This window comes from Moschus berezovskii, chromosome 1, assembly GCF_049115385.1.
Source record: "Moschus berezovskii isolate FMDL1 chromosome 1, NW_MosBer_1.0, whole genome shotgun sequence".
NCBI lineage: Eukaryota > Metazoa > Chordata > Mammalia > Artiodactyla > Moschidae > Moschus > Moschus berezovskii.
This window is the reverse complement of record NC_142460.1, coordinates 78,349,136-78,364,783: the sequence shown is the minus strand read 5'-3', so window position 1 is coordinate 78,364,783 and position 15,648 is coordinate 78,349,136. Positions and strand designations below refer to the sequence as shown.

General features: G+C 38.8%; 1 protein-coding gene across 3 annotated transcripts in view; it reads left to right on the top strand.

Annotated features, from left to right (window-relative positions):
- The window catches only part of BTLA (B and T lymphocyte associated), a 63,185-nt gene extending 48,412 nt beyond the window's left edge, over nucleotides 1–14,773 (top strand). For 2 of the 3 annotated variants that reach the window (XM_088836893.1, XM_088836894.1), the window contains 4 exons: nucleotides 4,100–4,135; nucleotides 5,433–5,573; nucleotides 7,277–7,323; nucleotides 12,262–14,773. In XM_088836893.1, the coding sequence (XP_088693019.1) occupies nucleotides 4,100–4,135; nucleotides 5,433–5,573; nucleotides 7,277–7,323; nucleotides 12,262–12,537 (500 nt within the window). In that variant the 3' untranslated portion in view covers nucleotides 12,538–14,773. Of the gene's footprint in view, nucleotides 1–4,099; nucleotides 4,136–5,432; nucleotides 5,574–7,276; nucleotides 7,324–10,743; nucleotides 10,882–12,261 lie in introns of all 3 variants that reach the window. The other variant, XM_088836898.1, reaches the window with a different exon arrangement.
- Nucleotides 14,774–15,648: the final 875 nt, after the last annotated feature.

The window sequence follows — 15,648 nt, the reverse complement described above, 5'->3', positions numbered from 1 at the left end:
TTGTGATGTGTGGTCACATATGTGACTGTGTGTTTTGGAGTGAGACAGTGAAGAGTAGAGAAAAAATATATAGTAAAATCATTGATCTTGCCTCTAGGGGATATAACATTTATTTGATAAGTCTAAAATTTTATCACAGAATCATGAGAAAAAATTGCAAAATGAATATCAAATTTAATAGCAGACAGCTTTTTACTTTTTGCCTTTTAAATTTTTTTCTTGTATTTATCAGTCCTTGACTTTCTGATAATAAATCCTTGAACTTTTATGTTTGTGTTGCTCAAACAGTTACATCCTTGTTAACAGTTCACAGCTTGCACAGAGGGCAATCAGCATACAAACAACCTGACTCCTTGATGAGTTTTGAGAATAGTCATGGTTTTGCTGCCTACCAATCCCTCCTCTGTTCCGTTCCGTCGCTCAGTCGTGTCCGACTCTTTGCAACACCGTGGACTGTAGCCTACCAGGCTTCTCCGTCCATGGGATTCTCCAGGCAAGAATACTGGAGTGGGTTACCATTTCCTTCTCCAGGGGATCTTCCCGACCCAGGGATTGAACCCGGGTCTCCCGCATTGGAGGCAGACGCTTTAACCTCTGAGCCACCAGGGAAGCCCAATCCCTCCTTAGAGGCCCTCAATAGGATCAACAACAGAGGAAGGACAGGTCATGTTGGGCCAAACTGTGTTGAATGAAACATGGAAAACCAATAGAGAAAAGCAGAAGAGAGTTAAAAATAGTTGGTTTATGAAAATTCCACAGCTAATATCATTGGGCTTCCCACATAACTCAGTTGGTAAAGCATCTGCCTGCAATGAGGGAGATCTGGGTTCAATTCCTGGGTCGGGAATTTCCCCTGGAGAAGGAAATGTCAACCCACTTCAATATTCTTGCCTGGAGAATCTCAAGGACAGAGGAGCCCGATATCATACTCAATGATAAAAAACTGAAAGCTTTCCTCTCAAGAACAGGAACAAGACAAAGATGTCTACTTTTGCCATCTCTATTCAATATTGAACTGGAGGTTCTAGCCAGAGCAAGTAGGTAAGAAAAATAAAAGACATCTATTAGTAACTTAGAAAGAAGAAGTGAAGCTATCTCTTTTCACAGATGACAGGATTTTAAATATTAAAAAATCCTTAAAAATCTGCACAAACCATTATACTAGGTCCAATAAATGAATTCAACAAATTTGTATTATCAACACAGACAGTGACAGTTTTACTTCTTCCTTTCCAATCTGAATTCCTTTTATTTCTTTTTCTGTCTGATTGCTATGGTTAAGACTTCCAATAGTGCATTGGATAAAATTGGTGAGAATTGGCATCCTTGTCTTGTTTCTGATCTTAGAGGAAATGTTTTTAGCTTTTCCCCCATTGATTACGATGTTAGCTATGGGCTTGTCGTATATAGCCTTTATTATGTTGAGGTGTTTTTCCTCTGTACCCACTTTGAAGACAGTTTTTATCATGAGTGAGCACTGAATTTTATAAAAGCTTTTCCTGTACCTATTGAAATGAGCATATGGTTTTTATTCTTCAATTTGTTCATGTGGTGTATCATATTGACTGATTTGCAGATATTGAACCATTCTTGCATCCATGGGATAAATCCCACTTGGTCATGGTATTTGATCCTTTTAGTGTATTATTGGTTTCTGTTTGCTATTATTTTGTGAGGATTTTTCCATATATGTTTATCATTGATGTTAGCCTGTAGTTTTCTCTTTTTTTTAATGATATCTTTGTTTTCTTTGCATCAGGATCATTCACCATGATTTTTACATGTATTTCCATCAGGAATATTGCCCTAAAACACTCTTTTCTTGTGGTTTTCTTATTTTTCTATCAGGATATTACTGGCCTGGTAAAATGAGTCCAGAAGTTTTTCTTCCTCTGCAATTTTTGGGAATAGTTTGAGAAGGATAGATGTTAACTCAGAGTTGAAATTAAGATCGACAATCTGTCTCCCTTGAGGCCTAACTTCAGCGGGAAGGGAGGCAGCATTCCCTCCTAAACTGTATGTCCCAAGGGGATGACCGGAGAAGAGTGTGAAGGGTGAAGTAGTGAAAGGGGACATCTAAAAGCAGTGTAGGCGACATGAAGGGCATTTTAAGTTCCCTCTCAAGATTTCTGTTCTTCTAATTTCCTACTCTCTCACCTTCTTATCATTCCCTTTCTTATCACATTGATGATTCGTGCTCCTGAGCCCATTAGAAATTCTCCAAGACTTCGCTTTGACTTTCTACACTTGTCTGTCAACAGCCTTCCACTCTGTAATTGGTTCCCTTCTGGAGCTTCATGATCAGTTCAGACCTTCACTATTTTCTTTCTAAATATTCCAATTAGTTGTATGAACTGCTTGTCTTTTAATTATCTCCATTTTTGGTTCATTTCAACCAAAAATCTTCCTGAAACACTTAATTTGCCTAATAGGCTTCTTTCATAATGCCACTCTTTAGTTGAGTCCCCTGCAGAGCGTTCTCAGTGCTTACACTATTGGGCTGACACCAATCTGCCTCCACCTATCAAAATTCTACCTCTCCTGTCAAGCCCAACTCATTTTCTAATTCTTTATGAAGTTGTCTATGTTTATCCTAGAAAAAGTGACTTATCTTTCCTAGTAATTTTTGTGCCATTTAAGGTCTTTGCCTCTCATTTATCACAGATTTCCTTATACCACAGATATGTAGGGAAATGTCTTTTATCCCATGAAGGGTTATGATACACTGGCAAGCAGGAACTGTGTCATATTTCTTTGGATCATCCTTGCTTCCTTTACAATAGTCAAATAACTCATTTAGAAATTGTCTTTGAATTGGGTGTGGATTTTCCTTTTGTGAAGTGATTAAAACAAACATAACAAGAAGAGTGTCAAAGAAAAATTATTTTCTTTCTGTATCAGGGAGTACTCAATGAGCTGAGAATGATGTAAGGAGAAAAATATACTCTGAAATTATATTTCAGGACCATGCTTTTGGTAAATAAATTTTGGTGCTATGATATAAAATCTTTCATTTTTCCCCTTGAAATATCTTTCTTATGGAGTATTGGAACTTTTCCTGTTTTTATGCCTGACTCTGCTTTGCTTTTTATGTTCAAGTTAAAAATCAGTGAGTTGCCTGGTGGCTCAGACAGTAGAGTCTGCCTACAATGCAGGAGACCCAGGTTCGATCCCTGGGTCAATTGGTCCTTGTGAAAGCAGGATTGTGACAGAGTCTGGGTCTGGATGCTTATCCAATTGTTATCTGGGAAAGCAATTATCTCCCAGAAGGAAGAAAAGCAGTTTGCAAAGTCTCGGGAGGAAAGTCAACAGAATAGTCACTGAAATATACACTGGCCTGCAATTCTGTTCTCTCCAGTCTGCCTTTGGTCAATCAATCCCTGATTAGGAGCTTCACAAAGGCAGATAGTGATGATTTTAGCAGGAGAGTGGGGGTGTAGGAGTGGGCAGAAGGTGAGAAGCACAATCTTTTTTCCAGAATTAGTTCCCACCACATCATCAAAAGCCTTCTTTCCTTGTGGCATTCTGTACTCCCTTGGAGCACTTGCTGAATGTATATCTTGTTATTCCAATTGCTCAAAAGAGTCCTATAGGATGAATTGTTTCCTTATAATTAAGGAGGTGGAAAGAGGGAGTCAAAGCAGACAGAGGAAGGTTGGGTTGTATTTATACAGTCTCTCTTTTAAAAAAAATTAAATTTGATAAACAATATTGTGATAGTTTCAGGTGGACAGCAAAGGGACTCGGTCATATATACGTGTATCCATTCTCCCTCAAACTCCCCTCCCATCCAGGCTGCCACATAACACTGAGCAGAGTTCCATGTGCTATACACATTTTGGTTTTCCATTTTAAATGTAGTAGTGTTTTACAGTCTTTCTTTGAGACTCAAAATAAACCCAGGGACTTTTGTCCATGAACTTGAAGTGATGATCTACACATTTTCCAAACTGCCTTTCAGCTGAATTATTGAATTCTCTGTAAGTATGTAAATACAGATGTCTTCTCGGAAACTAGCTCTGATTTTGGACAAATCTGAGTAGAACCTTCATTGTTTTCACAACCAATTCCAATTCTTTATCTTGTTTTTCTATTTCAGAACGGACTCAAAATAATTCAGAACATCATCTTATAAGTAAGTATCAAACTTGCCAAATAAATTCAAGGAAATAGATTGTTATGTGGTTGGAAAGTAATACAGGTTGCATCTTCTTCACTGAGTGGATTTGTTTGTACTAAGTTATCTGTTGTGGGAAACAGTCCTGTGCTCCTATCCATTCCCCTCCCCCAGACAGTTAAATCTGTCACTGTTCGTAATAAGTTGGCTGCTCGCCCAAACTAAATAGCAGCTGCCACATGAACAATACAGTATTTGTTACCACTCAATTACCAAACTACTTCATGCCCAGATCCAGTAGCTCCTGACCACATTTACCCCAAAACCAAGGATATGAGGAAGGAATGTATAACTAGGTTAATATATCTAGAAATAAAGCCTTCCTGAACAAATAAAATTGAGCACAAGTACAAAATTAAAAGATTTATGATGAATTCTGATATTTTCTTTTTTGTTATCTTTCGTTTTTTGACTTCATTTGTTATCTGTTAAGCTGTTGCATGACCCACTAGTAGGTTACAACCTATCATGGAAAAACAGGGCCTTAATGCACATTGTGTGTGTGTTAGTTGCTCAGTCGTGTCTGACTCTTTGTGACCTCATGGATTGTAGCCTACCAGGCTCCTCTGTCCATGGGATTCTCCAGGTAAGAGTACTGGAGAGGGTTGCCATTTCCTTCTCCATAATGCACAGTAACATTGATCAATAATAATGGGAACCAGTTGTATGCCCATAGAAGCATATCTGGAGATACCAAAGATATTTGAAGATAATAAAGTATTTGGAAATATCAGGGTTAATGAGACAACACAAAGCATTGTGTTAAAGGAACTTCAATTTTGTTTCAAAAACATGTTGGATTGAGTCCCGGCAACTGCCATTTACTAGCTGTTGGACTTCTGGCAAGTCTTAGGACAATTACTCTTCTCAGAACAAGTGACTGGATTTAAAAAAAGAAATACTCCTTGCCTTTCTTCTCCTCTGTTTACTTTTCTTAAGTGATCATTATGAAAATTAAATAAGACGTTGTAAATGAAAACGCATGGTGAAATACTTTCTGAGAGCTGTTATGGATAGTGTTTTACAGGAGATTAGCCCTAGAAGAATTGAAAGATAAATTATAGCCACTCACATACACTCAGCATTAAAGCAAGAGGTGGGGGAGAGGACTAAGTCCTGGGGTTCTTGGGAGAAACCTCTTAAAAGAGAAATAGAGGCATCAGCTAGAACTCCATTTAAGTTCTGACAGTTCAGAGGGTGTTACTTCATTTGTCCCGTATTTTCTAACTGTCTTGAGTATTAATGAACATTTCAGATACAAAGAATGCCTCAAGACCACTCTCCAAGGAAGAGATGGTAGACCGACAATGGATCCTTTATAGTTTGCTTCCTTTGGGGGCTTTACCTCTACTTATTACCTGTTTCTACCTATTCTGCTGCCTTAGAAGGCACCAAGGTGAGTTCCATCTTCTCTCTGCTGCTCTGTGCCACACATATGGGGTTTCATTTACAATAGCTAATAGATTTTTAGTTTCTGGTGGTTTTTTCCACAATATTCTACTCTAAACCATGGACAATGATTTCCTGGGGAATAACTCATCTTTCCACCAGAAAGCCAAATGGATGAATTCAGATCTCCTCTAGTCTTGAAGAGGCATGCTCACCACAGAAAAGGCTTGTGGTGAGGAGGTAATATTGCTGGGACTTACTCATTCTACTTGGGTCCATGATAGGAGGAACTCTTCTGACATTCAGGGTGTTGAAAAGGAGGTTGAAATAATTTCACAGATCAACATGTCTGCATTGAATTTATTTGTCTGTTCCTGTCTTCCACAGTCATATCACATCATGCCAGTCATCCACACCCCTGTCTAAATGAAGACCCAGTGCCCCCAGAGGAAATTCTTATGTCTGTGCTTACTGTTGCCATCATAAACAGATGCTTGAACTGAATCCCCACCCAACAATAATGTAATTGAAAAACATGGTTTTGACTATGATCAGAGAGGTGATATTTTGAAAACAATTACTTTCTATTTCTGTACGAATTCACTTAAGGTCATTCAGTTCAGTTCAGTTCAGTTCAGTCGCTCAGTCAGGTCCGACTCTTTGTGACCCCATGAATCACAGCATGCCTGGCCTCCCCGTCCATCACCATCTCCCGGAGTTCACTCAAACTCATGTCCATCGAGTCGGTGATGCCATCCAGCCATCTCATTTTCTGTCGTCCCCATCTCCTCCCGCCCCCAATCCTTCCTAGCATCAGACTCTTTTCCATTAGCGAACACTTAAACACATAACAGAGAGGGATATGACGAATTCTTGTCTAGCTGGGGTCGAAAGCAGGTCAGTCCTCTCTCTCTTTCCTTTTTCCCCTCAGTCATCTTGTCCAATTCCCTTTTCCACAGCAGCAGTCACAATGTAGCTATAGAAGCTAAGCTGGACAGAGCAATCCTTATTTCTGCCACAAGAGAAAGCCTTGTCTGAGCAAAAGTGCTCTTCGTGTTTTGTGGTGAGGACTTCTGGAGCCTAGAACATTCTCAGGATGCTGAGAGACTGCTCTGTGACTCCAACTCCACTTCTGCAACACCAAGGCTCTTTCAATGGTCCCCCCTCCAGTTTCCACCACCTTTCATGAGGTAGCTGGAGCTTCAGGAAAGAAAAAAACAAGGGTAAATCTTTTGATTTACCACATCCAAAGTGAACTAGGCCAGAGAAGGTCCCAGCTGTGAAGGTGACAGGACATCTGTGAGTGTGGCATTACATACAGAATGTCCCCAGAAAAAAGATTCCCAGGTTTTTAAAGTGCCGGGCTAGGTCCTGTGCCTTCCTCTTGGCTCTGCCATAGGCCGTTCTGGAGTGAGAAGTGAAGAACCAATGAACACAATGGACAGCACGGATTCTCACAAACAGAGGTTTGTGTGTCACGATGGACATAGCAAACAAAGAAGCCCAAACTAATAATGCTGTGGATGGTGTGCACGTGGCTGAATTTGTGTAGGGAGGCGTCCCCACCTCTGGGACTGAATTTCAACCTAGCAATCTGATTCTAGAACCCCTATTCTTAAATGGCCCTAATGTACAAGGAATTGAGGAAGAATTTTATTTTGTGATGTTCATTACCTCTTTTGGTTTTTTATTTTTCTTTTTGAATTGCAGGGAGACAAAAGAAGCTTTCTAATTCAACAGGAAGGGATACTAACCTGGTATGTTTGATGGTATATAACACAACCTGTGTTATACCATGCTAATATTTATATATTTTAAAAAATTTATTTATTTTTTAATTTAATTTTTATTTTTTAAAATTTATTTATTTTAATAGGAGGCTAATTACATTATTGTATTGGTTGAGTCTATGTAACACCATGTGCCAAGCACTGTTCTAAATGCTATATATATTTACTTACTTTAAAAATATGTTTATTTTACATTTACTTTAGTCTGTAGCAGAGATTCTTCCAGACTGTTGTTTAGTTGCTAAGCCATGTCCAACTCTTTTGTGACCCCATGGACTGTAGCCCACCAGGCTCCTTTCTCCATAGGATTTCCTAGGCAAGAATACTGAAGTGGGTTGTCATTTCCTTCTCCAAGGGATCTTCCAGACCGAGGGATTAAACCTGTGTCTCCTGCATTGGAAGGCAAATTCTTTACCACTGAGCTACCTAGGAAGCTCTTCCTTGGGATTAGCAAATCTCATAAGTGAGTCTTATTAGGCATAGAAGACAGTGTAGAACCTAAGAAGAAAAGTCAGAGGCTGAACTGTACAGTGTTGACTCTGTTCTCAACCTAATATGTGACTTCAGGCTGTTGGTTTATTCTCACAAAAATGCCTTAAGTGTTTCCAGAAGGGTTGTTGTTCAGTCACTAAGTCGTGTCCGTCTCTCTGTGACCCCATGATCTGCAGCATGCCAGACTTCCCTGCCCTTCACTATCTCCTGCAGTTGGGAGTAAATAAAAGAATGAATCATAAATAACTCATTAAATCAAGTATGATTTCTTAATGAGTCATACCAGCAGATAAAGAAGCACGATCACAGGTCTAGTTACTATGCAAAAGTCACTCATAATGTGTGTGTGCTTATTAAGGGGGAAACCTGGTAGACAAAGCAAAGGGTGCTTCAGAAGCAGAGTAGTTTCCCCACAAGCTCTTGGAATACCAGTTTAGACCTTTCTTTTGGATTCAATGTTCTGTAAAGACTGGAACTCAAAATAGAATGCAAAATGAAGCAACATATTTCTGGAAAAAATTTTATGTAGCTCTGATTAAAAACAAATAGTCATAAACAAGGTACCATAAAAATAATTTGTGTGGGTGTGGGTGTTTCCATTAGGAGTAGTAATAAAGATGTATTCAACGTCTTAAAATTTCCAGAAATGCCAGAGGCAGAAATAACCAATAGTTCTACATATAATATTAACTGGCACTCAGCATTCCCCACCAGGTAGCTTAATATTAAATAAAAGTAAATAAATTCAAATTAAGAAACTTGCATGAAATTTTTAGTATCATCGTGTTGGGTGCTAAGGTTTTGTTTCTTCACATAGGGAAATTTTCTTAAATGTGATTTCCTTTCTTTCTATAGTGAACAACAACAAACTGCACTCTGTTACAATGAGCACTAAAAGCTATGACAGCATTAAAACAATGATCTAGGTGCTTCCCTGGTTCCTTAACCAGTCCAGTGGTTAAGACTCCAAACTTCCACTGCAGGGGCCTTGGGTTTTATCCCTGGTCAGGGAACTAAGATCAATCATGCTTTGGCAAGATAAAAACAAAAATCTAAATAATTTACTGGGCATGTAAAGCCCAGGTTGGCTAAAATAGAGTTACATTTCTTTCTGTGTAAACTGGATGAATTATTTATGATTTGCAGTTGAACTCAAGAGGGGGTTTTCTATGTGTACAATTATCAGGAAATTTTGTTTTATGATCTTCATGTATTTCATGGGAATTCAGAGTTTTGCCCCATTTGAGTTGTCAAGCATTTCAGAAAATAATCAAAGAGATACTGTGTTAGACCTTTGAGACTCAAATTTGGTTAAGAGGGAACTTGTATGTGAACCAGTGGAATAGAAATCCAAAGTAGAGAAAGGATAGTATAAAACATACTTTTAAAAGTCAAAATTTTAATCCTATTCCAGCATGTCCATTGAAGGTATGAAAGTACTTGTATAGTATAAATAAGTGTACTGCATATTTTCTAAAGTGCTTTACAAACTGTGGAGTGCTGTACAGATATAGAATAAGACAGCTGCTTCAGCCCTGCCATCTCTACTCCCCCCCCCACACCATGGTGCGCCAGCCTTGTGGCACCCACCCACATTGATCAGGTGCCACAGAATAGGTTCAGCCACCATGTTTTCTTTTATCTAATTTACCCTAACAAAATTTTCCATGGAAACCAGCCACCTTTTGGAATGGGAGGCAGGTAATTGAGTTGACAACCTACATAAATTTAAAAGTACAACAGAGACCTTGTTGATATGTTAAAGATTTATGGCTAGTTATGAAAGAGTAACAGGCAGGAAGGCCAGGGTTCTCCAAAGAGAGGAAACAGGCTACAAGTGTCAGACACTTTTTTATCTCTCTCTTAAGCAGCAGAAGGAAACAAACTAGTGATATATATTTTTCCCCTTCTCTATACAAATTTAAAAAGAGGTTTCTCTTAAAATACTGTGTTGCCATAATGACACCTGGTTCCACCTGAACTTTTCTCAAATTTTGAGCTAATCAATACATTTTTCTTATGGAAATGTTTGTCTTAAGCTATGTTATGTACTATGCATTTACCCCAGACTCTGTCTTCAAGTCACGGCTCAGAACTGACTTGACAAACCAGTATGTTATACTCATACATTGTTCTCTTAATCCATATAAACAAAACTATTTGTGTGACAATCTGCCTTTCTTCAAGATTCAAATCAATCGTATTATGGCCCGGGATGACTCCCCTGGTGCCAAGATTATCTCAAAATGCATCTTGTGGGTGAGGAGCCTGGTGCCATTCCCTGAGTTTTGAGACATTCCTTTCTTTCATTAACAGACTGCTAGTAACTATATAACATCCAACTAAAGACTAGCAGGCGGGTATTCTTTCTGCCCCCTTCTGATGTCTATGTCAGAAGCTTTCTCTATCTCTTTTATACTTTAATAAAACTTTATTACACAAAACCTCTGAGCCATCAAGCCTTGTCTCTGGCCCCAGATTGAATTTGTCTCCTCTGGAGGCCAAGAATCCTGGCGTCTTTCGTGGTTCAGCAACAACCTTTCAGTTATTAGGTCACATGACAGTCTTCTTCTCCAGAGCTCCTCCAGAGACTGTAGTAGTGTTTCTTTGAGACACTTTCCATCTGAGTCAAGAGACGAAGAAGTTTAAATGAATCTTGCTTCTTTCAATCATTCAGCCTCGGTGTTATTTCCTAGGCAGCTAGGCCATCACAGGGAGGCAGTGTACTCAGCAGTTAACACTTCATTTGTCAGAACAGAGTTAGACATGTTTGCATGGTGGGTGTGGGTGTGTGTGTGTGTGTGTGTGTGTGTTAGTTACTCAGTCGAAACCGACTCTTTGAGATCCCATAGACTATATAACTAGCCAAACTTTTCTGTCCATGGAATTCTCCAGGCAAGAATACTGGAGTGGGCTGCCATTCCCTTCTCCAGGGATCAAACCAGGCTCCCCTGCATTGCAGGCAGTTTCTTTACCACTGAGGCACCAGTATAGAACTCTGTACACATCACAATGTGGATGACAGAAGAGCAGGTAAGGCATATAGATTATCAGGTTAGGCATATCAGGTTATAGACCTGATACCTCAAAGAAACTAGGCTAAACCTCAAGAACATAAATTGACTGGTAAAATTGGGATTTAGAAAATTGAAATAACAAGTCTTAGCATTAACATGGTATCTTCATTTTTTATCAGCCGGGTCCCTTGTATAGGTAGAAATAGCTAATAAATAACTGAAAAAATTTTTTAAAAATCAGGTTTCAGTACTTTTAATTTACATAAGTTCACTAAACTTATGTAAAGTTTCTTGAAAACTTTAAGATATTTGACTCAATTTGGAAGTGTAAGAATATCCTTGTGGTGGAAATAACAACTGGAATATTTTTAGAAATTTTTCTAAGCTTTGTCCACCCACATCAAACTGACAGCAACTTCCAGTCCCAGGTTTCAAATCATAATAATATATCTTCAGTTCAGTTCAATTGCTCAGTTGTGTTCGACTCTTTGTGACCCCTTGAATCACAGCACACCAGGCCTCCCTGTCCATCACCAACCCCCGGAGTTCACTCAAACTCATGTCCCTCGAGTTGGTGATGCCATCCAGCCATCTCATTCTCTTTTGTCCCTGTCTCCTCCTGCCCCCAATCCCTCCCAGCACCAGAGTCTTTTCCAGTGAGTCAACTTGTCGCATGAGGTGGCCAAAGTATTGGAGTTTCAACTTTAGCATCAGTTCTTTCAATGAACACTCAGGATTGATCTCCTTTAGAATGGACTGGTTGGATTATTCTTCATAGTATTTATTCTTTTTGTCCCTTAGAGAATAACTGTTCTGCTTTATCTTTGTTTTATCCTAAACTGTGTTAATGCTATACATTATATTACACATCTCCTGATGTTCTAAAGGGATATTTTATGCTTTTCTCATTAATCTGATGTGTGATTTCCATTTCAAAGAGGGATCAAAAAGGGTTCTGTGAACTCAAAAATGACCATAAATAAAAGGGAGCTGAAACCCATTGCTCTGTGACAACCTAGAAGGTTGGGATGGGGTGGGAGATGGGAAGGAGGTTCAAGAGGGTTGGGACATATGTATACCTATGGCTGACTCAAGTTGATGTATGGCAGAAAACTTCACAATATTGTAAAGCAATTATCCTCCAATTAAAAATAAATATATGTTTAAAAAGCACAAAATAACTCTTTCAGAAGAGCATAGTGGTCTTTAAGCCTGTCACCCTTTAATAAGTGAGAATCTGCTTTAAGGAGTAGATGTCAACACCTGCAACGAAGAATAGATTATTTCTCTCCATATATAACCACTCAATTTATCCTACACTCATAGTTTCCTAGTGGATACGCACTATCACATCCTTAAGTTGTAATTAAAGAAATCTTTTTTTTTTCTCTTTTAGGCTGATGTTCCCCAGTTCTTTAGGATTGAGCCAACTGAAGTCAACATCATAGAAAGTTCCCAAACATTGCATTCAGAAACTGGAATTTATGATAACGACCCCTGGTTCAGGGTCCGGAGAGAGCCTGGGGTTTATTTTAATGCAAGTCTGGAAGAAAACAAACAGGGCATTGTTTATGCTTCCCTGAACCATTCAGTCATTGGAATGAACCCAAGACAGGCAAGAAATGTGCAAGAAGCACCTACGGAATATGCAACCATATGTGTGAGGAGCTAAATCTGGTCCTGATCTCCCACCAGTGATCAGCAACTGATCTGTTAGTCAGCACCACTACTGAAGACCAACAGAAAGTCAAACAATGGTCCTTGACTTGAGAAGTTTCACTTTCAAGAGGTTCACCTTGGTGCTTGGGTCTTAAGCATCCATAGGACAAATGACTAAAATTTCTCTGAGAAACTTCTTTGGGAGCTTTTTATATTTATAGCCTTGGGCAGTAGAATCTTCTTTCCCAAACCAAATGACGTCATTTTTAGACCCAGCTACATTTAACCTGATACACAAACTCAACATTTTCTTTGTATTTATTTTAAGAGTAGTAGCATTTTTAGACCCAGCTACATTTAACCTGCAAGGAGATCCAACCAGTCCATTCTAGAGGAGATCAATCCTGGATGTTCATTGGAGGGACTGATGCTAAAGCTGAAGCTGCAATACTTTGGCCACCTCATGCGACGAGTTGACTCACTGGAAAAAACTCTGATGCTGGGAACGGTTGGGGGCAGAAGGAGAAGGGGACGGCCAAGAATGAGATGGCTGGATGGCATCACCGACTCTGTGGACATGAGTTTGAGTGAACTCCGGGAGTTGGTGATGGACAGGGAGGCCTGGCGTGCTGTGATTCATGGGGTCGCGGAGAGTCAGACACGACTGAACTGAACTGAACTGAACATTTAACCTGATACACAAACTCAATATTTTCTTTGGGACTACAGAGAATGTAGGACAGAAAGGTTTAGATTTTCTAGATCAGTTCACTATATACTCTTGAAAAAGAAGTCCCAATTCAGATAACTAAATATAAATACAGTGATGATTATGTGTCTTTTTCCAATCTTCCATAATAAGAATTTTTTCTTTATCAATCTAATATTGGAATTTCTTAAATGTAAAGGAGAAATAATTTTAAACTTGATGATACAAGGAAAGAATGGAAAGAATAAATGATGCAATAAAGATGTGGAATATACCAACTGGATACAGGGTAGATGTTCCCCATGCCTGACAAGCAAATACTTATATCTATCCTGTTAGATTACTAAGCAAATAGAGTTAGTAAATACAGCAATTAATGTATGACGCATTTATAAAGTGACTGTGGGTAACATAGACTAATATATATGAATGTGACATAATGCTACTGAGTTATTACATTGGTACAAAAGTAATTGCAGTTTTGAACTGTGAATTTTAAATCATTATAACTAGGTTCAAAGACATCTTTATTAATCAGAATAGGAGCCATTACAATCAACATGTTTTTGCCAATAAGAAATAAGTTTGTTTATTCCTGTAGCACAAAATTCATACTTCAGGATTTGACAAACTCTTGGAAAGGATTTTCTGCTTACTGTTGGTTGTGGAAGCGTTTTCCCTGAAAAATATTGTCCAGATGCTTGAAGAAGTGGTAGTCAGTTGGCGAGAGGTCAGGTGAATATGGCAGATGAAGTGAAATTTCATAGCCCACTGCATTCAACTTTTGAAATGTTGGTTGTGCGACCTGTGCTTAGGCATTGTCATTGAGAAGAATTGGATCCTTTCTGTTGATCAGTGCTGGCTACAGGAGTTGCAGTTTTCTGTGCATTTCATCGATTTGCTGAACATACTTCTCAGATCTAATGGTTTTGCCAGGACTCAGAAATCTGTAGTGGATCAGACCAGCAGCAGACCACCAAAGAGTAACCATGACCTTTTTTTGGTGCAAGTTTAGCTTTGGGAAGTGCTTTAGAGCTTCTTCGTGGTCCAACCACTGAGCAGGTCATTGCTGGCTGTCATATAAAATCCAGTTTTTGTCACACATCACAATCTGATTGAGACATTTCTCAATCATTAACATTTCATTATTGTTGCATAGAGTAAGAGAAGACGACCCTTCAAAATGATGATTTTTCTTTTATTTGTAGTCTGCTTACGAGGCACTGATTTATAGAGAATTGTCACCTTTCCAGTTTGCTTCAAATGCCAAATGACCATAGAATGGTCGATGTTGAGTTCTTTGGCAACTTCTGTAGCTGTCAGAGTATCAGCTTCAATGCTTGCTCTCAATTGGTCGTTGTCAACTTCTGGGCCAGCCACTCCTCATCTTCAAGGCTCTCATCTCCTTTGCAAAACTTCTTGAATCACCACTGCACTGTACATTTGCTACGAGTTCCTGGGCCCAATGCATTGTTGATGATGCGAGTTGTCTCTGCTGCTTTACGTCCCATTTTGAACTCAAATAAAAAGATCTCACGAATTTGCTTTTTGCCTAACATCATTTCTGTAGTCTAAAATAAATATAAAATAAACAGCAAGCAATAAGTCATTAGCAGAAAAACATAAAGCAAGAAATGCACATTAAAATGATGTATAACATAACCATATTTATTTAAGAATGTATTCCAATACCAAAAAGCAAATTTCAACAGTGCAAAGCTGCCATTTCTTTTGCACCAACCTATGGGATTCCCTGGTGACTCAGTTGGTAAAGAATCTGCCTGCAATGCAGGAGACCTGGGTTCAATCACTAGGTCAAGAAGATCCCCTGGAGTAGAAAATGGCAACCCATTCTGGTATTCTAGCTTGGAAAATTGCATGGACAGAGGAGTCTGGTGGACTACAGTCCATGGGGTTGCAAAGAGCTGGACATGACTGAGTATACATGCATACTCAATAATATACTAGGGGGTGTCTGAATTAATGTAAAAATCATTGTCAACAGGTATAATCAAGCAAGTGCAGACTAATGGCTTAAACTGCTTCATTGTTTACCAGATACCAAATTAAAAGCACAATTGATGGAATGGAGAAAAGTCCAGAATATTTAATTGGCCAGTATGGGTCAACATACTTTGATTTACTGTATCTGTATCTTGCTGTTCTTCTTACCATAGATTAGGGGCAGATCATTCATGGTAAAGTAATGCAATTTGATAGCCATTTGTTTTAAAATAATGAGGTTGCAGCCGCTTAAAAGTAAAGAAGAAGAGATGAATTTCTGAATTTCCAGTGTACATGGTCTAATTATTTCAAAAATAGCTTGTAACATTCAACAGTTTGAGGCCTTAGCATTCTCAGATGCTTCTGAGAATAATGCAATAGACCTCATACAAAGTGGATAGCAAAGGTTAG